General features: G+C 35.6%; 1 protein-coding gene across 2 annotated transcripts in view; it reads left to right on the plus strand.

Annotated features, from left to right (window-relative positions):
• LOC131145076 (uncharacterized) overlaps window positions 1-26,347 on the plus strand; it is a 39,640-nt gene that overhangs the window by 7,200 nt on the left and 6,093 nt on the right. For both annotated transcript variants that reach the window (XM_058094137.1, XM_058094138.1), the window contains 4 exons: window positions 9,334-9,390; window positions 18,284-18,343; window positions 18,775-18,831; window positions 19,185-19,227. In XM_058094137.1, coding sequence (XP_057950120.1) covers window positions 9,334-9,390; window positions 18,284-18,343; window positions 18,775-18,831; window positions 19,185-19,227 — 217 coding nt within the window. The remainder of the gene's footprint in view (window positions 1-9,333; window positions 9,391-18,283; window positions 18,344-18,774; window positions 18,832-19,184; window positions 19,228-26,347) is intronic.

The following is a 26,347-nucleotide window of genomic DNA, read 5'->3' on the forward strand; positions in this document are numbered from 1 at the left end:
ACATTGCTTTATTGAATGTTTAGTTACTTCTAACAGATTTAATGTGAGCTTTGTCTATGGTTTTAACACAACAATGGCTAGGAGGCCTCGCTGGCATAGCATTTATCAGGTGAGCAGGCTTCCCTCCTGCCCTTGGGTTCTCATGGGAGATTTCAATTGTGTTATGTCAGCTGAAGAGAAGGAAAATGGCCTCCCTGTTACTGCATATGAAACCAATGACATTAGTGAGTGTTTCTTTAACTCAGGACTTACAGACTTGAAATCTTCTGGATGCTTTCTTACATGGACAAATGGGAAGGTGTGGAGTAAATTGGGTAGGGTGGTTGTCTGTATGCTGTGTATCATTGTTTGAGGAGGAAGGATTGGGCGGAAGGCCCTTTAAATTCTTTAACATGTGGACTCTACACCATAGCTTTCAGGAAGTCATTAAGAAGGGGTGGGAAGTTCAATTTCAGGGATGCAACCAGTACAGGTTGGTGAGGAAATTATAGTCTTTGAAGAGACCTTTGAAAACTTTAAATGCAGTATACTTCTCCCGCATCTCAGCTAGCGCTGAGAGAGCCATATGGAAGTTTTGGAATTACAACAGAAGCTACATGAGACCACCACAGATGCAGATTTACGGCTGGAATTGAGTATAAAGAAAAAAAAGGCTTCCAATCTGGCAGAAGCAAATAGAATGTTCCTTGCACAGATTGCAAAATGTAGATATCTTAAGGATTGTGACAGAAATACTTCTTTCTTTCATGGCCTGATGAGAAGAAATATAAGTAGAAACGATATCACTGCAGTAGCTAGAAGTAATGGTGAATTGACAAGATCTCATACCCAGGTTGTTGAAGATCTCCTGACTTTCTACAATCAGTTGCTGGGAAGGGAGGATGATTGCTCTGAAGTTGAGAAACAGATCATTGAGAATGGTCCCTTGTTGAAGGATTCACATCATGAGGTCATGATGGCTCCTATATCAGAAGAGGAGATTAAAAAAGCCTTATTCAGTATAGGTGATGGTAAAACCCCCAGGCCCTGATGGATTCTCTGCCTGTTTCTTTAAAAAATCTTGGAATACAGTTGGCAAAGACTTTACTCTGGCAGTGAAAGAATTTTTTGAAGCAGGGAAGTTGTTAAAGCAGGTTAACCACACAGTGATTGCACTTATCCCAAAGTCTCATCATGCCTCATCAGTGGGTGACTATAGGCCAATTTCATGTTGGAATGTTCTTTATAAAGTCATTGTAAAGATTATTGCTGCAAGAATCAAACCTTGCCTAGTTGAGATCATTAGCTCAGCACAGTCTGCATTTGTTGAACAAAGGAGTATGGTGGAGAACATCTATCTTGTTCAAGAGTTGGTGAGGAAGTATGCTAGGAAAAGGGTGTCTCCAAGATGTATGTTGAAAGATTGATCTTAAGAAGGCCTATGATTCTGTCTCCTGCAACTTTCTTAAAGATATGCTGATTCACTTGAATTTTCCCCTTCCCATGATTCAGTGGATTATGGAATGTGTCACCACTACCTCATTTTCTATTTCCTTGAATGGGAGCTTTCGTGGGTTTTTCAAAGGAAGGAAGGGATTGAGACAAGGTGACCCCCTCTCCTCATTATTATTTGTGATCTGTTTTGAGTACTTATCAAGGATGCTGAAGGAATTGGAAACGAATTCAGAATTTAAATATCACCCTAGATGTGAGAAGTTAAAAATCTCTCTTCTAGCCTTTGCAGATGACTTGATTTTTTTCTCAAAAGGGGACTTCTCATCAGTGAAGACTATTATGGACTGTCTTAGGAGATTCTCGAAGTGTTCTGGGCTGAGTGCTAACTGCCTCAAATCAAACTTATTTCATGCTGGAATTAAGCGGTATCAATTGGAAGGCATTAAACAGATTACTGGTTTTAATGCTGGTGAATTCCCTTTTCGATATCAGGGCATACCACTTGCAGCTTCCAGATTAAACTCAAGTCATTATTCCCCTCTGGTGAATAGAATTGCTGAATTGTTTAAAGGATGGCCTAGACAAACTTTATCATATGCTGGCAAACTAGAGTTAATTAACTCTGTCATTCAGGGTGTAGAATGTTTTTGGCTCTCTATATTTCCAATCCCAAAGAATGTCCTGAATCATGTGGTGAAGTTGTGTAGGGCCTTTCTATGGGGAGGTAGGAAGAAGCTGTTGGTGGCTTGGAGAGATGTGTGCCTTCCAAAATCTGAAGGTGGGTTGGGGGTTATGGACCTCAATGCTTGAAACAATACACTTCCCACAAAAGCTTTGTGGAATTTTCAAGCCAAGAAGGATTCTTTATGGTCAAAGTGGGTACACCAGATCTATTTAAAGAGTACAAATTTTTGGGAGATGTCAGTGAAACATGATGACTCCATTGTTTAAAAAGATGATGAACATCAAGGATCAGATTTTGCAGAAGAGTGGTAACTAGGTTAATATTGCAGAAAAGCTGTTAGAAGAGTGGGAAGTGAATAAATCTGGGTCTGCTCAATGCTATAAATTCTGGAGAACTAAAAAACACAATGTTCCTTGGTTCGAAGAAGTATGGAAAAGTGGCAGTACTCCAAAGCATTCCTTCAAACTCTAGCTGGGAATCAAAGGGAAATTACTCACATGTGACAGGCTGATTGGAGTAGATGGGCACATGCACTGTGTATTCTGTAGAGAGGAGACAGAATCTATTGATCATATTTTCTTCAAATGCAGGTATTCATCACATGTCTGGAACAATATTAGAATTTGGCTCGGGCTTCATAGATCTATGACAACATTGAAAGCTGCAGTGAAGTGGCTTCGTATGGAGGTAAAAGGAACTGTGATACAGTCTACTAGTAAGAGAATTGGAGTGGCAACTACGGTTTTCTTCCTGTGGCAATCTAGAAACAGGAGGAGGTTTGAAGGAAAGATTATTGCACCCAAGGAGCTAACTATGATAAATCAGAAGCACATATATAGAGTGGTATTTGAAAAATATGGCCTACACTCCATTGACTGAAGGTTAATTTCTTTTGCTTAGTGGTTGTGGGTCTTTTTGGATTATTAGTTTTGTCTTGTAATCTTATGTTTTGATGGCCTCTGGCCCCTGGGTATGGCCAGGTATATGTAGATTGGAATGTGGATTGTTTGCTTGGCAAATTGATGGGCCTTGTTCCCCCCTGGCCTGCGTATGCCCAGTGTATATGTATATGTAGAAATTCATTTTGATCAATATATTTTACCCTTCGATAAAAAAAAAAAAAAAAAAGATATCCACTGTACTGTGTTGATATTTTGGAAACTCAGTACTCCCTGTAGGCACAACCCCACAAATTACCCTTTTTCTTGTAGCTTGTTGGCGTAGATTCTACTTGTCCTTAAACTTGGGGTTATGTCATAAGTCAAAAGTGGCAGAGCAGATATGGAGAGGGAAAGTGACTTGGTATAAAAATTAATGAGCTAAATGCCTAAATAGGACTGGGAAGGAAGAGGAATTTGCTTAAGGAACTGTCATTTAGCACCTATTTCTTTGGGGTGCATTTGTGTTACTAGATAGGACTCAATCAGAGAGTATTGGACTGGATGAAATGATAATCCCATCCTATGTTTGGCTTACTCCATATAGCAAACAAGGATAGGATAGGCTATTTTGAAATGATAAAAAATGCAATGTCCTCCCCTTCAATTTTATCATTTTGAATGAAAGCAAAATCTTGGAGACTACAATTTTGGAAATTTATTGGAGATAGATCTGGTCTTAAAGTGTGGATTTGCTCTCAGATAATAATAAGGAAAAAATCTACATATATAAAAGAATAGATGTTTGTCCATGTGTTTCTTTCACCGTTGTCCTCACAAGTGAGGGCATTTGGGTTTTTATAGTGCTCCTTCCCTCTTATCTGTTCCTTCCCTCCCACATTGATTTTGGGCATTTATGAGGAATTGGCATTGGGCTATAATGGTGGACGAGGAGGAGATCATCACTTGCCAACACCAAGCCACTCACCTTGCTGCTAACCCCGCCGGCGTACTTCACTAAGCAGCCAGCTTCTGCACCTTCCTCTCTGTGCTCTGCCAGCTACATCGAGTTTGTGTTGACAAGCTGTCAGTTTGGATGTTTATGCATGTTTTTCTTTTGTTGTCATCCTCTGTCCAATTAATCACTCTCTGTGGACTGTAACTTGCTCTCACTACACTGAATTGAGATGGTCCTTCTCAAAGATCAAAGATTGAATCAGTTTGTGATGAGTTCTGTGGTTTGAGCCCTGGTCAATGGCCAAAGAGGTGGCTGGAATGCATTGTCTTGGACGGTCATTGCCAGTGCACCTTGGGCAGTGCCAGAATTGAGTTGCAGAGGGCTGGTGTGGTTGCAGAGGCTGATGGAGTCTGTGGTGGAGAAGAAAGATGGTGTGGTTGTCGGTAAGAAAAAAGGAGGATGGTCAAGTGGTGGTTCAAGCTATTGGGGGTTGAGACAAAAGTGATTGGTGGAATTGGTGGTGATTTGGTTTAAGACAAGTCGAATTGATCATGCTTGGGTTGAAGTTGAGGGCTGTCTGCGATTTCAGTTTACATGGTGGTCTAGCTATGTTAATTGAAATCACACTCCTTGATCTTAGATAACACGGTTTGAACTTTGAACTTATCCGATTCTGGCTGATTTGTCAATCTGAATTTAGTTTATTTGTGTTGGTAGGAAAGAGTGCTGAAGATTTTTGACGTGCCATGAATGAGCTTAGAAAAATGCCCTAAATATGTTTTGATGAAATAACTCAATTTCAATTGTATTGACTTCATCCAGTTTTCAAATGATTTTATTTTGAGGAGAAGGGAGAGAATAAGAAGTCTATGGTTGGAATGCAGCAGTGGAGAAGATATCAATTTTAGAAAATGGTTTCAGATGGATTTTTGAGAGGTTTGTTAATTCCATTAAAATTGACCTGCTGTTGAATAGGGCAGCAGCCCACACCTCCAGCCGAGTTCTGATAGCCTCTCACCAGATTTTCCTACTTTCCTTCTACTTCATAGTGGGATTCTTGTTCCTTCCATCAGAACTTGTCTCAATGCTTTCATCAACTTCAGTTGATTCCTTTTGCATCTTCAACTTTAGTTCTTCTACAGTCATTTTAGTTTCTAGGAGCATGGAAGCGGGAGTAGTGGATATTACATAATGGGAAGTGGGTGTAACGGCCATGAATTTTTTTGAAGCACGCACAACCTTGTGTATATTAGCGTACTTGCATGTTTTAAGCTTTTAGCCCTTCTTAGAAAGAGTTTTAGTGTGTTTTGGATCCTTTAGTTCGTGTAACTATGTTATTTGGTAAGGGCAACAAGTTTACATTTGTTTTGTTGGGGTTATCCCACATTGGTTGTGGAACGGGCTTGGTGGTCTGTTATTAAGTGTGAGGGAAAGTCTCACCCCATGAGCTAACTTTTGGGGTTGAGAAGGCCCAAAACCACCCAACACTGGTATCAGAGCCTATGGTTCAACATTCTCCCCGGGATGCCGGGTATGTGGCCGATTTGGAGCCCGATGTGTGAGGGGGAGATTGTTGGAGTTATCCCACATCGGTTATGGAAGGGGCTTGGTGGTCAGTTATTAAGTGTGAGAGAAAGTCTCACTTCATGAACTAGCTTTTGGGGTTAAGAAGGCACAAGACCACCCAACAATTTTAAACCACCATTGATAGAAAAATTACTTGCGTGTGCATATTTATACTTCTCATTGTTCTTATCTATGATAAATTCTTTTGTGTGCTAAATTAAATATAAAAAAATACATTATACCCTCCATTAATCTATTAGACACATAAGACATACAAATAATACAAATATAAAATAGTTAGAAAATAAAGAAGGTTGAAGTTGAAAAATTTAGAACATAAATATCACATTACTAATATTAACAAAATAAAATATTTTCCTAACAAGTTAGTATTTTCAAATTGTTAATTAATGCATCTATTGTTAGTATTTAAAGAAATAGTAAATTTTGTATCATTGTCATCCTCATTATAATCTTTTTCCCCAATTGCCACTAGGTATATTGAGAATGATATACGAAAGAGATGGAAAAAGTGAGAAAAAAAAGTAAAAAGTAAAATAATTTTTTGGTGTAACAGTCCTGTAGTGGTTATGTAATAGCCATAGTGTCCTTTACATAACGGTCGCGGTCCGTAGGCCGCTATTGCTGTGATTTGCCTTCCCACCGATTTCGCGGTGTGTAATGGTATCGGTAACCCAAAAAACCTTTACGTAATGGCGTTACGTAATGGTCGCGGCCTTTATTTAAAACCATGGTAATATCTTGCAGGATAAAGAGGGAACAATTAGAGTGTTGGATAAATGAAGAGAGGGTGATAGGGTCACAAGTCCAACCCCTGTGATAGGTGAGACCACTTCATTAGCATTCGCAATGCTGGTGTGCCTTGGAGATGAGTGGTGGGAGAATTGCAGGGCCTGTAGTGGAACATAGTTTTCATTTTCCTTTTTAAATTTTTCAAAGAATTGCAAAATAAAAAGCAAGTGCATTTCAATTTTGAAATATTTGTATAAAAAATGGAAAATGATAATAAGTTTTGGCACTATTCACTTGTGGAAAATGGTTTTGCTTTTTATTTTCAAATTTTCAAATAATTACAAAAAATGTCATTTTGGTTTTCAATTTTTCAAATTTGTGTAAAGAACTTGGAAAACATCTTTTATTGTTTTCTGGATTTTTAATCTTATATGATTTTTGAAAAATTGGAAAATAAGGTGTACTTTTTGTAATTATTTTGAAATCTTGAACTGAACAATGAAAGCCGTTTTGCACAACTAAACAAATCTTTTATTCTTTTTACCTATTTAATTAGAATCTTGGAAAACTGAAAAATAAATAGAATTTTTTATAATTTTTTGGAAAGCTGAAAATGGGAAATCGAAACTCTTTTCCACAACTGAACAGTCCTTAATGTCCCAATCTTTGTATGATATAACAGCTAATATCACAATGTTAAGAATCTTTCAAAGCTTTAGACTTTCATTTTGAACAATTCAATGGCCTTCAATACTTTTCAATTATGAAATAATTAACATCCTGATGTGCCAATAGCCTTTTATAAATTCTATAATGCTATTTTACATTGTTTTGATCCTTTACTAATACAAACTTGTAGTATTTGCATAGGCCAAAGGAAGCACAATGTAGTTAAGTTGCAGAAAAAAAAAAAAAAAAAAGCAGATTTGATGAACAAAATTTAAAAAATGGCTAACCGAGCACTTGTATTGGTACTGATAGACCACACTGGCATACAAAAAATAAATGTATTTGTTGCCATTTATTTAACACAATTGGAGTTAAAAAATTTTGTCCAAATACATGCCTACATGTATTCATATATTGAAGATTTCCTTCAACTTATTTACTATAGACATGTATGTGAAATTAAATCAATGTACTTCTCATAAATAAGTTATTTTATTTTTAAAAAGCCGTTTATCCCATATTTAGGAGCGGAAATTGAAGGGGAGCTTAGGCGCAACCAAGGTCTTAAATTTCGATTTTGACTCAAATTTCGAAGCTCCAAAAGTATGGAAATTTCGACGGAAATTTCGATTTCGATGTCAATTTCGATTTCGATTTGAAAAAATAACGGAAATTAGTAGTGAAGCATGGAATTCTTTGTGAAACTTTAGAAATGGTTAACAAACATAATAATATAAGTTTTAGGACTAATATATTATAAATTAAATACATCTATGTTTTGTATGAGGTGGAAAAGTTGTAAAATGGTACGTGCATTAAACATATTTGTAAGATAATATACATTAAACATATTTAGTTAATACAAATGAAATTCATAAATCATTTTAATATTATTTATTATACAAATAATGATAATTTAGACATGAATGGTTAAATAAAATGTTACCGTAAGTTTATTTTTTCATATAATTTCAAAAGAACTTGTAATAATCTTTTGTTTCAATAAAATAAATTAAATAAATTAAGATAGAAATTTCAATTCACTCTTAAATTTCTCATTTGAATTTTGACGAAATTTCAGTGTATAGTTAAAAATTTCGACAAGTTTTGCTAAAATTTCGAGGTTTCGATCAATTTCGGATGATTCGTTGAGATTTCGATGGAAATTATGCAATACGGAAATTGATTGCCATTTCGATTTCGAGGGTGATGGAAATCGTAAATTTCGACGGAAATTTCGACAATTTCGTGGAAATTTAAGACCATGGGCGCAACGGTAAGGTTGTCGCCATGTGACCTGGAGGTCATGGGTTCGAGGCGTGGAAACAGCCTCTTGCAAAAATGCAAGGTAAGGCTGCGTACTATAGACCCATTTTGGTCCGCTCCTTCCCCAGACCCCGCGTATGCGGGAGCTTTATGCACCAGGCTGCCCTTTTTTTTTTTTTTTTCAGGAGTGGAAATTGGATCTTGAATTTGAATTTGCATGGATTTAGATAAAATACAATTTAAAATTGCATTGAATTTTGTTCAAACTCACACAAATCTAAATTCATAACTTGAAATTCATGCTCTGAACATAATTTTATATAATTTTTATTTTAATTGAAAATGATATGGTGCATGTGCTATGCACGTGCGACACTTGCTAGTAATATGAAAAAGGTGAAAAGAAAAGATGGTGGAGTTGTTACTATTTCATATATGTCAGAGATGGTGCACCAGAGGTGGGTCGCAGGAAATAAAAAATAAAAAATAAAAAATGAGATAGAGGGAAAAGTTGGTGGTGTGCTGGTGCTAGTGGAAAGCTTTGCTGGAGTTAATGGTTTTCCAGAGATGGTGGTGCTATATTCTTTGCAGTTGTAGATACTTTTGCTCTCAGATGGTTGGATTGAAATTAAAAAGCACCCAATTTGTAAGCATCCTAAGCTAGCCCCTCCCAGAGGGGGGAGGCAGCTGGCAAATATATTCCTCATTCATTGGATAAGTGATAATCTATCATCCAAGCCCATCCTCTCTTTTCGATGCAGCAAGCATGGGACAAGGACCCCTTGTCCAATCCAGTGGAATGCTATCCAGCATGCCAAATGCTTCCTTGGTGAAACAAGAACAGTAGATCACAGTGTAGCTTCTTGTTTCAATTTTTAAGAGCCATTCTGTCATGTGTCCCTGGATCCCAGATAATTTATCTTCAACTTCATCCATGATCATTCACAGGGCGCTTTGGGCATATGACTGTTTAAAAATTCTCTTCACTAAGCCCCCATTTGGAATGTCTTAAAAAAGTACTTAACTATTACAAAATTGAAATCATACTTTTAGTTAATTTCATATTACTTCATTCCACATATAATTGAAATCATACTTTTATGTACCAATTTCATATCATGGAGGCAACCTCATGGAAGCCATTGGAGAGTTACAACTACAATAAGGAGGAGATAAACCAGGTATAATCACGAAATTGTTATTTAATTGTGAATCCTTTATAGCTTTATTCCACTATTTTTGTTGTAATCAGATGCTAGGCGCCTATGCTTGTGATCTGCATGGATATATTTTTGATTTGTTTGTTAAAGTTTAGTTTAATGCAACAGAATTATGCTATTGACATTGGATTTGTGTGTTATTTATTTTCTGACATCTAAGATATGACTCAGTAACAGTCATTGTGGGCAGCATTAAACGCTTTTATTTGCCTTCCTCTGGCAAGGGTGGCCAAATTGAACTACCATCCAAATCATATGATCTCTGACTCTTATCTTAGACGTCTGAATTTGTATCTGAACTGGTTTGTTCTTGGCGCAATACCTGAACTGCCTCTATTTTTTGACAATTAGTATCTTTAATAGCATATGCACCATGCCCTCATTTTATCTGCTTTTCTTCCCCTCTTGTCTTTTTGACAAAGGGGCACGATATTGACATAAAACTATTATTATTATTTGATAAAAAAAAAATAGTTATGAAGAATTTTAGATAGGGAATGCATAAAGAGGATGAGAGATCCTCAGAAAAACAAAAATAAAACAAAATTCATTAATCTAATACAAAATGAAAACCAAAAATAAGCTATTTGTGCTGGATATCAGAAAAAGACGTACTGCCAAACCTGTAGCAAACACTTGCTTGGAAGTGAGAAAAGCAATCCGGTCCCAAATCAAATCTCCAGATGAGCCACAATCTCTAAAATTTGGGCACTCCTCTCCAGCCAAAGAACCCATAAAGCTGCAAATACTGCACCCACCATAATATCCTCCTTACCTCTTCCAAATCCTCTTAAAACTAAAATCAATTATAAAAAATTCATCCAAAAAGTGAGGACAAAACAACGCTCTCCCAACTAACCTAATAGTTTGTTCCATATGCACCAAGCCGCGGGACAATGAAGAAATGAATAAGAGTGATCCTCATTGCTAACACAACACATAAGACACATGCAGTACGAGAGCCATATATGGACTTTGAATTTGCATCAGATTGTTGGTGGTAACTCTATTAAGAATGGCAGTCCAGACAAAAGGCTTTACCTTTGAAGGAATTTTAGCTTTCCAACTCAATTTGAAAGAGCAATAAAGAAAAAAAAAAAAAAAAAGGGAAAAATCCAACAAGAAAAAAATGGTTTCTGAGAGAAACTTGAATTATCTGGACACAAAATACAAATATCCCCATGACGAGAATGTCGAAAACAATCTAGCAAAAGCACTAGTGAAGAAAGTTCCTCCTCATCCCTATCATTAAGATTCCGACAAAACTGGAAAACTGAAGAAACAGTAAAAATATCCATAATGAGAAACAAAGATACGGGTGCATCAAGACACAAAGAAAGACCAAGGATAGAAGGAAAAACAATTAATAAGAATAATTCCTCATGCCAAAGGTCCTTCCAAAAATGAACCTACACTGATCTTCCACTTTGTATTTGGCATGAAGAAAGACAAAAGGAGTTGCATATGAAATGAATTTCCATGGGCTTACTTGTGAAACCATAGCTACAATAGCCTCCCATCCATTCTCCTGTGGATCAAACCAAATTTACTTTTAATAACTCTGACAAAAAGAGTTTCCACTTTTAAAAGAAAAAAGCCTTGACCACTTGTCCACCAAAGCAATGTTTCTAGACACCAACATACCAAGACCCTAGCCCCTCTCCTCCTTGGACCTATGAACAATTTTCCAACTCATAAGATGGCCCCTCTTCTCCCTGACCTCTGACCAAAGAAAATCACACATAATCCTCTCTAGTTTACTGGCCAGTCGCAGAATCTTAAACAAAGATTGACAAAATACTAGGGAATCAAAGAAAGACATGCTTGAATTAAAGTAATGTGGCCCACCAAGGAAAAGAGTGCACCCTTTCACCCATCCAAATGTTTAGACACCTTAGCAATCACTGGATCCTAGAAACTCTTAGATTGAGGGTTCCTGCCTAAAAGAACTCCTAGATAAATCAAAGACCACTGCAAAATTCCACAACCCACATGAACAGCATTCCTAGAAATCACCTAGGTTAATATCAGCCATACCACATTTACCTAAATTAATCTTAAGCCCCTTAACTAACTCCAAAACCTTGAAAATATTAAAATGACTATCATCTGACTAGAATAGAATAGTATCATCCGCAAACTGCTGATAAGACATGATCATTCCATCCCTACCAACAGCAATACCTTGAATAAAACCCATATGTTATTGTGCAAGTATTATTGTAATATGGTGTACTAGCATATGACATGAATATAAAGTGCATGAGCAAGCGTTCCTTGTAAGAAATGCTGAGTGTCATTAAACAACTCAGCACACAGCTGACTGTACCGAATTAGTATTGTTTAATATGCCTGATATTTGAGCAAACATAAGGTTCCCTTTAGCGTGCTAAAAGGAGTATTTCATGTGTTTTCAAATTTAGATGTTTATGCCCTTGAGGGGGTTTCTGGTTCACAGCATAAAAAATATTCCCATGGAATGACATTCCCAGGAATCTCATTCCAAGGAACAGGATGCCTACCTCATGTTTTTTTTTTCATTTTGTTTGCATTGTAAGATTCCCAGGAGTGTGCACAAGATTCCAGTGTAAATTTTTGGTTGAACATGGGAATCCTAGTAGGCATTTCAAGAAGATGACCCTGGTAGCCTTGATATGTGTATACCCAATATATGAAGACTATTATATTTCAACACAAAAATTACTTAGAATGTGCTTAATTTGTGATAAAATTTTTCAACAATCATAAATTAAAAAAAAAAAAATCAAGAACCTTGGAATGAGACAATATGTACTTGATTTCTCCTTCTTTCTCTCTATTGATTATCTTTTGATTACATTTCTTTCCATGATGCTTGTTAAAAATCTGAATCTTGAGATTTCTTAAACCAATGCGTATATCCTATCATGAACCCAAGAAGGTATGGGATTTCTCTGCAATTCTTGAGAGGTTTGCTCCTGGGTTTAGGAGGGTTTGCCTACCTTAGCAAGAAGCCCTGCCTCAGCTACTGTTCTTCCACTTCTTCTTCTTCCTCTATAATTTCCCCAATGCACTACAGTCATAATCACCCCTTCTTTCAATCTTAGCTTAGAGTTCCTCGTCACCCCAAAGTTTCTTTCTGCCTAAAGCTTCCAAAAGGTGATGAAGTCTGTTACTACATTTCCTCTGCTGGCTGCCTCCCGAAGGATAAGTACGGCTCTGTTGTCACTCTGTCCAGCCATCCATTGTCACTACTACTGCAACAGATCTTCTTTGAGATTACCAAGTCTTCTGGTGCTGCATTTTCTTGGTTTTTTGGAGATTTCCTCCCCAGAATCAGCTTGAAATTTAAAAAAAAAAAAAACAGAAACAACCCAGAATTTCAATTTCTAGGCACTTTGGCATTCCACGGCACTTCACCTTCTTCTCTTTCAACGTCACCGTTGCCACTGCAAGACCAATCCAGCCACCACCAGAGTTGCTCTTCGCTTCTCTCTTGCTTGGTCATGGTCTACCTGCCGCCACTGCCGGCTGCCCAAACCTGACAGCTACTGCCGTATTTCTCTGCTGATAAGGTACCGCGTGTTTACCAAGATTCACGATCTTTGGCTCTTGGCTGGTCTTGGGGAATTTGGCCTAGTTGTGTTCTGAAATTCTTGTTTCTTGGGCTTCTTATGTTATGTTGATCTTTTGGTGGTTTTGGCGCTTTGTGGGCGCTATTGTTTTGGAATTCTGGCGAAACCCGTTATATATTATTTGGTAATATGTTGATCACGGTTGTGTGATTTGCTTGTCCGAAATTTTTTGTTTCTTATGAATGCTACTTCTTGGTGTGTGGACACAGCACAATAAGTGCTTGACAAAATGCCAAATAGAGATCATTTCATGAAATGTCATGTTAAGTGGCATATGCAATGAGGTTTCTTTGAGGTGGTCCATTCCCTTTTGGATGGAATGCTTGAAAGAAATGTGGAGTCTTGAATTCCATGATCTAGTTATATGTGGGTGTCAGTTTGCATGAAGAAGCAACTAAGATTTTATGGGTTGAGGAATGTTGTTTCTTCAATATTTTTGAATTTGAATCTTGAACTTGATTTAAAATTTATTGAAATCTCTCATTTCTTAATATTCTTCGATTGATTTTCTTTAGCAACATCAAATTTCCGGTGCCTAAGGGTACTTACTGTAGTATTTTTTGTCAGTTGCCATTAGCTTTTGTCTCAACCACTGGTGAGATATTCTCTTCTCTTGTTATTTCTTTTCTTATTACTGTTATTATTTTTCTACTTGTTGGTTAGTATTGGAGATTTTGTGTTTATGATTTATAGGCTTAATAAATGCATTTTTGTGTTTTTTTGTTTTCTATTTGCAAGTCTTGGGGTATAAATTTTTTTTCAAAAAGCACTATTGCACGGTTTTGGTTTTTTTTTTTTTTTTTTTAAAAGTCTAGCTTGGATTCACACCCAAAATTGTATTCTTTAGATTGATTTTGTTTAAATGCATTGTATTGTTTGTGTGGTTTCTACTAGTTGTGGGGTGTGATTTAGAAAATTGTCAATGTGAAATAAGTTTGCAAAAAGAAAAAAAAAAGTTCAAACATATACTTTGCCTGTGTAACACAAATTTACTTTTGTACATTGTCGGTTCTAAGCTCGGATAAAGGAGCAGGGTTGTGTTAGATAGTTGATAGCCAACACAAAACTTTGTCAGATCTTATTATTGTGAATTTCTTACCAAATTCATTTAGGTCAAGGGAATAGACCCGGTCAGTATAGAAGAGAGAGGACTAAAAAGTTAGCATAAGATACTAAGATTAGATTAGCAACTTGAAATATAGGTACTCTTACGGGAAAAAGTATGTGGAAATAATGTTTAGAAGAAAATTAACTTAATATGTCTTCAAGAGATGAAAGGGTAGGAGAGAAAGCTAGAGAAATTGAAAAATATGGATTTAAAATTTGGTGCACTAGTAAAGAGAAACATAAAAACGAGGTGGGAATTATTGTAGACAAAGACTTAAAAGACAATGTAGTAGATTTTAAAAAAATAGGGGGTAGGATCATTAAAAGCAGGATAGCTTTAGGCCTGGAGATAATGAATATCATTAATGCATATGCTCCCCAAATAGGCTTAGCAAAAAATCTTTAGAAGAAAATTTTAGGAAGATATAGATAGGGTTTTACAAGGGATAGCAATAGCTGAAAAGACATTCATAGGAGCTTATTTGAGTGGACACATTGGAAAGAATGATATAGGATATCAGAATATATGTGGTCATAGATATGGGGGTAAAAATGAGGCTGGTGATATGATTTTAGATTTTGCCATTTCTTACGATTTGATTATATTGAATACCTGTTTAATAAAACGAGAAGAACACTTAATAACTTTCAAGAGTGGGAATAAGAAAAGCCAAATAGATTTTTTCTTAACTAGGAATGGGGATCATCAATTTTGTAAGTATTGTAAAGTTATCCTTTTTGAAAGTTTGGCTACACAACATAGCGTCTTAGTATTAGATATATATATTAAAAAATGGAAGAGAGTGAGTAACATAAATCAACACAAGAGGACTATATGGTGGAGTTTCAAGGGAGATAATATAGTAAAATTCAAAGATAAAATGATCAAATAGTGCGATTGGACAGTAGGGAGTAAGGTAGATGCAACTACTGTTTTGAATAAAATGACTAATTCTATCGTAAGGATAGCAAAAGAGGTTTTAGGTGAGTCCAAAGGAAGATACTCGGGTAGTAAAGAAAGTTGATGGTGGGATCAAGAAGTCCAAAAAACAATTAATACAAAAATAAATTAGTATAAAATATGGAAAAATTGTAGAAATATAGAAAATCTTGAAAAATATAAAGAGGTGAGAAAAAATGCTAAAAAGACTATTAGTGAAGCTAAACATAGAGTTTATGATGCTTTATAGACTATTATACTAGACTAGATACAAAAGAAGGAAAAAAAAAAAAATATTTATAAACTTGTTAGAATTAGAGAAAGAAAATGCAAAGGTTTAGGTAATGCAAAATGTATAAAGGACGAGAATGATAATGTCTTAATTAAAGAAGAAGACATAAAAGGAAGGTAGCAAAGATACTTTGATAAATTGTTTAATGAAAACCAAAGTGAAAGATTGAAGTTGGAAGTGAAAAATGAGGAGAAGACTAAAATAGGAGATTTATTCGCAAAATTAGAGTCCTTGAGAAAGCATATGATAGAGTACTTAGGGAAGTTCTTTAGTGGGTCTTAGAAAAGAAAGGGATATGCAGTAGATATACTAAGGTCATTAAGGATATGTATGATAGAGTAGTGACTAGCGTTAAGACTGTAGGAGGGGAATCTAGAGATTTTCCAATCACAATAGGTGTACATCAAGGTTCTACTTTGAGTTCTTATCGTTTTACTTTACTAATTGATGAACTTACTAGGAATATCCAAAATGAGATCCCTTGGTATATATTATTTACAGATGATATCATGTTGATGATAATAGGAGCGAATTAGAATCTAAGTTAGAACTTTGGAAGGTCACATTAGAGTGTAAAGGGTTTAGGATAAGTAGGAATAAAGCAGAATATATGAAATGTAATTACAGTAATGTAAGGAGTAGCAATGGAGAAAAGATTAAATTTGATAATCAAGATATTAATAGCACCAATAAATTTAGATATTTTGGATCTGTTATGCAACTAGAAGGGAAAATTGAAGAAGATGTAGTACATAGAATTAAAATAGGTTGGGTGAAATGGTGGAGTGCGTCAAATGTGTTGTGTGATCATAGAATACCCTTAAAATTAGAATGAAAGTTTAATAAGTCCACTCTAAGGCCAGCTATGCTTTATGGTTCAAAATGCTGAATAACTAAGAAACAACATGTATAAAAAGTAAAAGTTGTTGAAATGAGAATGTTCAAGTGGATGAGTAGTATAACATTAAAAGATAAAATAAGAAACAAGCATATACACAATAATTTTATCATAACACCAGTTGAAGACAAGTTAAGGAGGGACGGCTTAAATGGTTTGGACATCTGAAACACAAGCCTAGTAGAGCACCTGTGAGGAGTGAGTTAGTTATCGTTCTTGGCATAAAGAGGGATAGAGGTAAGCCTAAAATAACTTGGAATGAGGTAGTGAGAAAGGATTTAATAGTCATTAATCTAATAGAGGAAAATGCTCTCAATCAGGTGAATTGGTGAAAAAGGACTCATGTAGTTGACCCCATCTAGTGGGACTTAAGGCTTGTTACTGTTGTTGTTGTATAAATTTTATATATAAAAAAAAAAATCATCATTTAAACAACCTAATTAACTAAAATAATTGAGGTAATATGGTGTCTAAATATTAATAATTAAATTATATAACAATCATAAATTAAAAGAGTCGATACTTAAATGATCTAATTAATCGAAATAATTGAGGTATGGTGTCTAAATGTTGATAATTAAATTATATTATTATAACACAATAATAATATTACTTTTATTTTATTAATAATATATTATTTTAAATATAATAATTGAGTTTAATATATATTATTTTAAATATAATAATAGAGTGTAATAATACTAGATTATAGGGGTGTTGTTGTCCAACTTGCCAAAATAACAGGGGCAATTTTGTCCAAAAAGTAGGATTCTTATGGTAATGAGATGCCCATGTTTTGTGGGAATCTTTTATCCCAGGAATGTTAAGATGCCTACCACGTAGAATTCCTATCGCCATGCCCAAACAAACATGGAAATGAGATGCTATGGGCATCACATTCTTAGGAATGTTGAAAGACGCTGCGAAACAAATGCCCCTTGAATATTTGTTGAGATCATCATTGAACTTATATTGAAGTTAGCTAAAAATGCTTCTTGTTGAATCCGTGACAGTCCTGGACTTGAGATCTTCAAACCATCTAAATTTTCCAAAATTTTATGGAATAGCAATTACCATGTGCATGATTTTCAATTTCTGGAACTGCAAACTGGGTCCTTAAATATTATTTATTTTATATTTTGTAATAATTCTAAAAGGTTGTTTTTAGTTGTTCAATAGGTTTTCATTGCACATTCTATAATTTATGGGCTTGTTAGTTTACTGGTGCTTCAATAATACTTAAATACATGCATCATGCATGCTTATCTAGTGACTTTTAATATTTTAAATTTTGCTGGCCTGTGGCTCTCCATTCATGTTTTCTTCCGCAACACTACGAAATATGAATATACAGACATAACAGCACACTTCATTGCTTTAATTGATATTATGCATGCTTAGGGGGCATTTGGTTAAATTAGGTGTTAAGTGATGAAGACTTAAATATGACTATGAACTGATTCTCATTTAAACTTTAATGGATCACTGAAGCTGATACTGAATTATTTTAATTGTTTAGTTTTTAATATCTAAATATGTTGTTTTTCAATTTTAACCCTCTCATCTATCAACAGCATAACTATTTGGAAAAATCAATAGGAAATTACATAAATCAAATTTTTTAATTTAATATAAATTATTTTCTTTTCATATATTTATTCAATAATTATGAATAAAAAATAATATAATTTATTGTTAGAAAAAATTATTATTTTAATTTTAACCATTGGGTGTTGGTTTTTTTTTTTTTTTAATTTTTCATAAATGGTAAACATAAAAAAGATACCTCTGAATTTTCTCACTTACCGAATCAGAGATGTTTCCATATTTGTTTTGGTTAGATCAATTTAAGAAAATTAAGAGCAGCCACCTAATGCTCTGATGTTGGTTCTCTTATTTAGTGAACTGGTTTCGACATTACCTCTATTAAAAGGCCATTAACATCAAACAAATGCCCTCCTAAACTACAAAGTATTAATAGAATCTCATTTTCGTCTATGCAGATTGTTTGCAACTCTAGGTCATCTTTTCTTGCCAGTGCAGACGATTGTGGTGATGTTAAGGTATTTTTTCTTTTCTAATATTTTTCTGTGCATGTGTGTGTCTATATTTGTATAGTAAAAGTCTTTAATAAGGTTTTATGTCAGAAATATGGTAAATGTGCCCCCCGACCCCCCCTCCCCACCAACCCAAAATGTGTGGATATGGCATGGCATTGAGGCTTTGTGCACTGGGTGTTGGGCTTGTCATGTGTCTTTGGGGAAGAGAGGAAGGGGGTGGAGGGTAGACATTAGTGAATTTAGTTGCCATTAATTTTAATTGTCTTGTTAACTTTTTGTGCCTAATCACTCTGCTGCTGATGTGCTTATTTTTACATCAGCAAGAATGCAGGTTTTCCATATAAAGTGAGTACAGAAATTAGAAAAACTGGAATGTCTGATTGATTGGGTAATGCTATTATTCCCAAAAGCATTGACCATTTTCTCTGTGGCAGATCATTGACATTAACCAACATTGTCTTTATAAAACACTACGAGCTGGCCACACAAGTGTATCCTTTATCATTAGTTTACGCATGTTTCCATTTGTTAATTTCCATGATTGTAATGTAAGCTGCGGATTGCTTGTCTAAATCCCTGCATTTTCTCTGTTATTTTAATTGATTTATTATTTTCTTTATTGAGTATATTATTTGCAATTGAAGATGTTCATGATTGCTTAGTTTATGAAGCTTTTTAGCTGGTAGTGGTTACTGGTTAGATCTGGGTAGCGTTTTAGATTGCAGAGGCTTGTCCTAATCTATGTTTACTCCTTTTCTGAGTAGGTTTTATTTGTTGTTTTGAACAGCCTGCCTATTTTAAGACACTTCATCATATTTCTGTTGCCTTAACCTGTGTATTCTAGATTTGCAGCAGTGCACAGTTTCTTCCATGGAGACCTTGGGAAGGTAAGGACTGGTTTGGTTTAGGATCCAAAAATGAGTTTCCATATTGTTGTTTTTGAAAATGAAAACAAGGGATTGTAGCATGTGCTTTTTACACTTAAAAATGTGCTATTGTCAAAATTGTTTCCACTAATGAATAACAGTGGAACTGCATGTGGTTAAGGTTGATTGAAGTGGCAATTTTTTAATAAAATAATAATAAAAAATAAAAACAGTGGAAAAAATGATAGTAATAATAATAATAATAATTATTATTATTATTATTATTATTATTAGTATTCTTATTATTAAAATGTGAATTATAACTGTGTTTTCATTGCATTTGAAAAACAATGTCCAAAAACATAAGAAAGATTGAGAGTCCAAAAACATAAGAAAAACTGAAACACCTTAAAATGGTTAATATTGAAAACCTGTACTTTTAGGGGTTTTTCTGGATATGTTTATGAATTTTCTTTAAATGCATAACCAAACGCAATTTTTTGTATATTCTATGTTCTCAGCATTTCTGGACACAGAAAACTATATCCGAAAACTTAACCAAACATGCCCTAATTTTTTTATTTCTTCAGTGATCCGCTTTAAAATATGCTTGAATGCATTCATGCTCATGCACCGTTTTACTGCTATTAAGAGGCTATCTTGTTGTGCACGTACAATAGCTGCTTTATTTGTCTTATTCATTTGCTTGTGAGCAACCTATATTAAGCCCATCCGTGACCACTTTCCTTTAAAAGTGATTCAACAGTGCAAAATCATTCTTAAGCTAGCTTCTAATTATTTTTCTGTTAAATCTTATTACTATACTTGGAAATTCATTTTGAACTTTAAAGGGAAAGCTGGTTGTTGAAGTTTCAGAAGTTAATTTTAGATTAAAAGTCACTTTTCATTGAGGGCTTCATTTGGTTGGATGAAAATATGAAAACCATTGTTATGATTTGATTAAAAATGAATGACCTAACATTAAGACAGGTCTCTCCCTCTATTTATAATACAAATTTAAATACATTCTAATGACAATAATACCCTTACTAACTCTCACTAATTAGCATATTAACACACTCAATAATAATAATACTAAGAGACATATATAACCTCTAACACTCCCCCTCAAGCTGGAGCATAAATGCCATAAGCTCCTAGCTTGTTACAAATGAATCTAACATGAGCATCCCCCAATGCTTTGGTAAAAAAATCAGCAAGCTGCATGTCCGACTTCACATAAGCGGTTGTAATGAGCTGCTGCACACGTTTCTCCCAAACAAAGTGGCAATCAACTTCAATGTGCTTCGTCTGCTTATGAAAGACTAGGTTAGAGGCAATATGAAGAGCAGCTTGATCATCACACATCAACTTCATAGGCTAAAAATGCAGAAAATCCAATTCTTTCAACATGTTCTTAAACCAGACAAGTTCACAAGTAGTGTGAACCATAGCTCTATATTCTAATTTAGCACTTGATCTTGCCACCACAATTTGCTTCTTACTTTTCCAAGAAATCAAATTACCACCAACCAAGATACAATACCCAGTGGTGGATCTCCGATCTGCATCTGTATATCCATGGATATAAGTGTGACCCTGATCACAATATAAAATTATCTCTCCTAGGTGCACCTTTGAGACATCTCAAGATGCGAATTATTGCGTCCCAATGACTTGTCCTTAGAGAATCTAGAAATTGACTCACAACACTTGTTGCAAAAGATATATTTGATTAAGTAACTGTGTGATAATTCAACTTTCTAACAAGTCTCCGATATTGTCCAATATTAGGTAGCAAATCACCCATATCCGGCATTAACTTGTTGTTAGGATCCATGGGTGTATCAACCAATTTCATCTAGCATATCAAAAACATACTTCCTTTGTGACACAACAATTGCGATACGAGATCTCGATACTTCTATACCTAAGAAGTATTTCAACGGTCCCAAATCTTTGGTTTGAAACTTAGACTATAAAAAAATTTGAGACTCTAAATTCCTTTATCATCATCATCTGTAATAACAATATCATCCACATAAACAACAAGAAGGATCCTACCCGATGAAGTATGACGATAAAACACGAAATGATCCACAGCACACCTTCGAATACCAAACTCAAGTATAGCAGCACTGAAATGACCAAGCCATGCTCTAGGAGACCATTTTAAACCATATAAATCCTTCTTGAGCCGACACACTAAGCTTGACTCCCTCTAAGCAACAAATCCAAGTAATTGCTATATATAAACCTCCTCGTCAAGGTCACCATGCAAAAAGGCATTTTTTACATCTAATTGATGCAAAGGCCACTGACAAGTAGTGGCCAAGGAGACGAATAGGTGTATTGATGTAAGTTTGACAACCAAAGAAAAAGTATCAAAATAATCTAGACCATACACCTAAGTGTATCCCATAACAACAAGACGAGCCTTTAGATGAGCCATAGAACCATCAGGGTTGACTTTCATAGTGTAAACCTAGTGACAACCAGCCACAAACTTGTCAAAAGGAAGAAGTACCAAGTCCCAAGCATGGTTTTAAATAACGGCCACAACCGTTACGTAACGCTATTACGTAATGGTTTTTTGGGTTACCAATACTGTTACACACCGCGAAATCGGTGGGAAGAAAAATTATGGCTGTAGTAGCCTTTACGGACCGCGACCGTTACGTAAAGGCCGCTACGTAGCCGCTATAGGATTGTTACACCAAAACATTTATTTTATTTTTTACTTTTTCTTCTCACTTTTCCCCTCACTTTCATAAATCATTCTCAAATACCATGTGGCAAGAGGGGGAAAAGATTATAATGAGGATGACAATGATACAAAATTTACTATTTCTATAAATACTCACAAGAGATGCATTAATTAATAATTTGGAAATACTAACTTGTTAGGAAAATATTTTATTTTGATAATATTAGTAATGTGATATTTATGTTCTATATTTTTCAAATTCAACCTTCTTTCTTTTCTAGCTATTTTATATTTGTATTATTCATATGTCTTATGTGTATAATAGATTAATGGAGTGTATAATGTATTTTGTTTTATTAATTAATTTAGCACACATAAGAATTTATCACAGATAAGAACAATGAGAAGTATAAATGCGCACACACACATAAATTTTCTATCAGTGGTGGTTTAAAACAAGTGTAAACTTGTTGTCCTTACCAAATAACTTAGTCACTCAAACTAAAGGATCCAAAATACACTAAAACTCTTTCTAAGAAGGGCTAAAAGTTTTAAAAATGCAAGTATGCTAATATGCACAAGGTTCTGCGTGCTTCAAAAAAATTCACGGCCGTTACACTTGCTTCCCATTATGTCACATCCGCTACACTCACTTCCCCTTACGCCCATTACCGCTACGTTACGCTATCGGCTACCGCGATTTAAAACCATGTTCCCAAGCACCATTGTCATGTAAAGCATTCATCTCTTCTACCATAGCACCCCCTCCACCCTGAATGGGCTAATGCTTTCGAAACAGATTTAGGAAGGGTAGTAGATGACAGAGCAATGAAAAAACAATAATAGGAGGGTGATAAGGAGTCAAAATAAACATACTTGGAAATGGGGTGTTGAGTAAATATGTGTTTACCTTGTAGAGCAACAATAGGAGGATCAATATCATGGGAAGTATGATCACTAGACGAGGAAACCAAAGGTGTGGTAGTAGAAGTTAGAGGGGACTCTCTTCCTTGGAGCCACCGTCATGAATGCACCTACATGTTAGGATATTAGGATGATCAAGGTGATGAGAAGGACTTGAACTACATGGAGACTCAGGTTGGTTAGGCAAGGACAACAATGTAGAATCTGGAAGTTTAGGCAAAGGAAGAGACTCATTGAGCTTAGAAGCATTTAGTGACTGGGTGTAGTAAGGTGTAGACTCAAAGAACGTAACATCAATAGAAACAAAGAAGTGATGCAGCACAGGACTATAACAATGATATCCCTTTTGAGTACACAAGTAGCCCAAAAAGACCACATTTTATAGCATGAGGATCCAACTTATCCACCCTAGGAGTTAGTTGATGAACAAAGGACTCGCACCCAAATATACGAGGAGGAAGAGAAAATAAAGGTGAATTAGGTAAGAGAATGGAGTAGGGAATTTTACCACTAAGAACAGAGGATGACATTCTATTGTTCAGATAGCAAGCAAATTTTACCACTAAGAACAGAGGATGACATTCTATTGTTCAGATAGCAAGCAGTAAGTACAGCATCACTCCAAATCACTTTAGGTACATGCATTTGATAAAGTAAAGTGAGAGTGATTTCAAGAAGATGTCTATTTTTCCACTTTGCAACCCCATTTTGTTGAGGAATGTGAGCACAAGATGATTGATGAACAATACCAAATTGAGTCATATAAGGAGTAAATTGTGCACTGAAAAACTTTTTAGCATTATCACTTCAAAGTATTTGAATTGGTAAGCTAAATTGAGTCTTTATTTTAGAACGAAAGGCACAAAATACATGAAATAACTCAAAATCGATCATTTATTAAATATAACCAAGTCATTCTTGAATAATCATCCACAATGGTTACAAAGCACCAGAAACCCAACTTGGACACGACCCTACTAGGATCCCATACATCTTAATGAACTAACATAAAAGGGCTTGCAGCCTGTTTATTGACCCAGGAAGCGAAAGAAACACAATGGTGCTTTCCCAACTGACAAGACTCACACTCAGGACTAGACACAAAACTCAAACTTAAAACAAAACATTTTAACTTTTCGAATGAAGGATGACCCAAGCGACAATGAATTTGGAAAGGTGTGGCAGCAATAGTGCAAGCAATAGAAGGAGATAGCGGGTTAAAGTGATAAGAGTCCACCAGCTTCACGCCCTCCATCAATCGTCTTCCTCGTTTTCAAATCCTGAATAACCATAGAATCAGGGAAGAATGTCACTGAACAATTCATGGATTTAGTAATTTTGCTAGCGAACATAAGATTGAAAGGAAATTTGGGAATATATAAAATTGTAGGAAGAGATATAGAAGAAGTGTTATTTACAGTCCCAATTCCCTTGAATGCAATAGTGGATCCATCAGCTAGAGTAACACAAGGTAAATTTTCTGGATATTAAAGAGTGGAAAAAAAGTTAGGTATACCTGTGATATGATGAGTGGCAGCGGAGTCTATGACCGAAGGACTAGGACGAGAAGTATTGGATGACAGGAATACTGTGTACTTACCAGATTGGGTGAAAGATGCAATGGGAAGAGAAGCTTATTGTGATGCTTGATACTACTGGAACTTGGAATACTCTTCCTTTGACATAGAGATAGTACGTTACCCCCCACTCGACCCCAAAGGTGAGGAGTCTGTGGTGGCTGCATTGGCAACACGTGAAGGTCTTCTTTGAAGATCCCAACACTGCTCAATACTATGATTATTCCGTCCACAATGAATGCACTTGTGAGGAGTACCTCTGCCTCGTCCACCTCTACCACTACAACTACTTGAACTAACACGATAACTTTTGCGGTTGTTTGTAGAGAACAAGAATCACTCTATGTAGAAAACTCTATCCTTTCAGAGCCAGATGCAAGAATAGGAGAATGCATGCTAAAGGAAGCATGAAGGACGCGAGAATTAACATCAGCAAATGATTTTGCTCCCTCTACTTCTGCATCTCATGAAAATGTCAGCAGTTATAGGTTGCACGACATTAAGCTCCTAGTGAATACACTTCATCTCTCCAAAATAATTTGCAATGCTCCTATCTCCTTGTTGTAATTGAAAGTACTCCTGGTTAAATCATACATATGCGTAATGTTAGTGGAGTAAAGAACTTCGACATAATCCCAAATCTCCTTGCATATACCTAGTTGCATACGCATCCGTTCAATCTACGGCTCCAATGAATTCCATAAAATGGAAACAATCAAGGCATTTTCCTAAACCCACATGTCTTTTCTCTTCTCATCTGAAGACTTAGACTGGAGCAAGTGGTCAGATTTCCTAATCCTGCTAAATAACTCCAAACAGCTTTAGAACATTGAAAATAGTTCTTTCTGTCCAATTTTTGAGTTGTTATTTGCGGCAACGATGTAGGAAACAAATTTTTGCGACTTTTAGACTCCATCCCAACACTCACAAATCAGCAATCACACCAAAACAAAGAAGAACAATCAAAACTAATCGGGAGAATCACAAACTATTTGAAGCATCGATACAACGGACGAGGTGAACAACTCACCTATGGATATAGCGTTGCCACAACACTCATAAACAGAAACCACACCAAAAACAAGAAAAACAATCAATAATCGAAACAATTGTTGACTTTTTGAGTTTAATCCCTGTTTTGATGCAGACAAAGCACAAGTTACTTATGTGTATATTTAGTAATTAAACATGTTATAATTCAACACACACATAAGGGGACTTGAAATGGAAGTCATGAAGGACGTAAAGGCTATACACTTGGCGTATTCCATAGAAGACTGAAAAGCAAAAGAAAATAAGACATTTGATTTAATTTGTAAATGCATTTTGTTTTTATCCTTGGTTTGTAATAATGCATACATCTGCATGATTTGACTTAATGCTCAAGATAGGACCATAAACTGACCTTAGGGGACCCGACCTTCCATAGAAAACCTTTTTCATAAAAGATAACATCATACAAAGGTTTTTGAATGAATTTAGGGTCAAAATTAGGGCTAAAACTTGGTTTTTAACTAGGCCCGGTTGACCGACCTAATCACTTTTTAAACCCCTCAGTCGATCGACCACACTTAAGGTCAGAATTCAAATATTTGACTAAGCTTCGGCCGACCGACCTAAAAGTGAACATAGCGCTTCTACGGTCGAACGACCATTGAAATTGACTTTTTTACCTTCCTTAGCCAACCATCCTTTCTAGTTCAAAATTAGTCTCAGCTGACCGAACCCATGAAGAAGGGGAAATCACCCTTTACTTAGGCGACTAGCCCCTGGCTTGGCCAACCGAACCCTTTAGAAATTCAAATATCTCTGTGAGAGGACAGCTAACCGATGCCTTGGTCTGATCGACCGAACCTCTCGAGTTTCGGTTATTACCAGCGGTAAAACGTAATTAATTTTTCATTAAACAAATTCCAAAATACCAAACATGTCC

Source organism: Malania oleifera, chromosome 12 (genome assembly GCF_029873635.1).
Source record: "Malania oleifera isolate guangnan ecotype guangnan chromosome 12, ASM2987363v1, whole genome shotgun sequence".
Lineage (NCBI taxonomy): Eukaryota > Viridiplantae > Streptophyta > Magnoliopsida > Santalales > Ximeniaceae > Malania > Malania oleifera.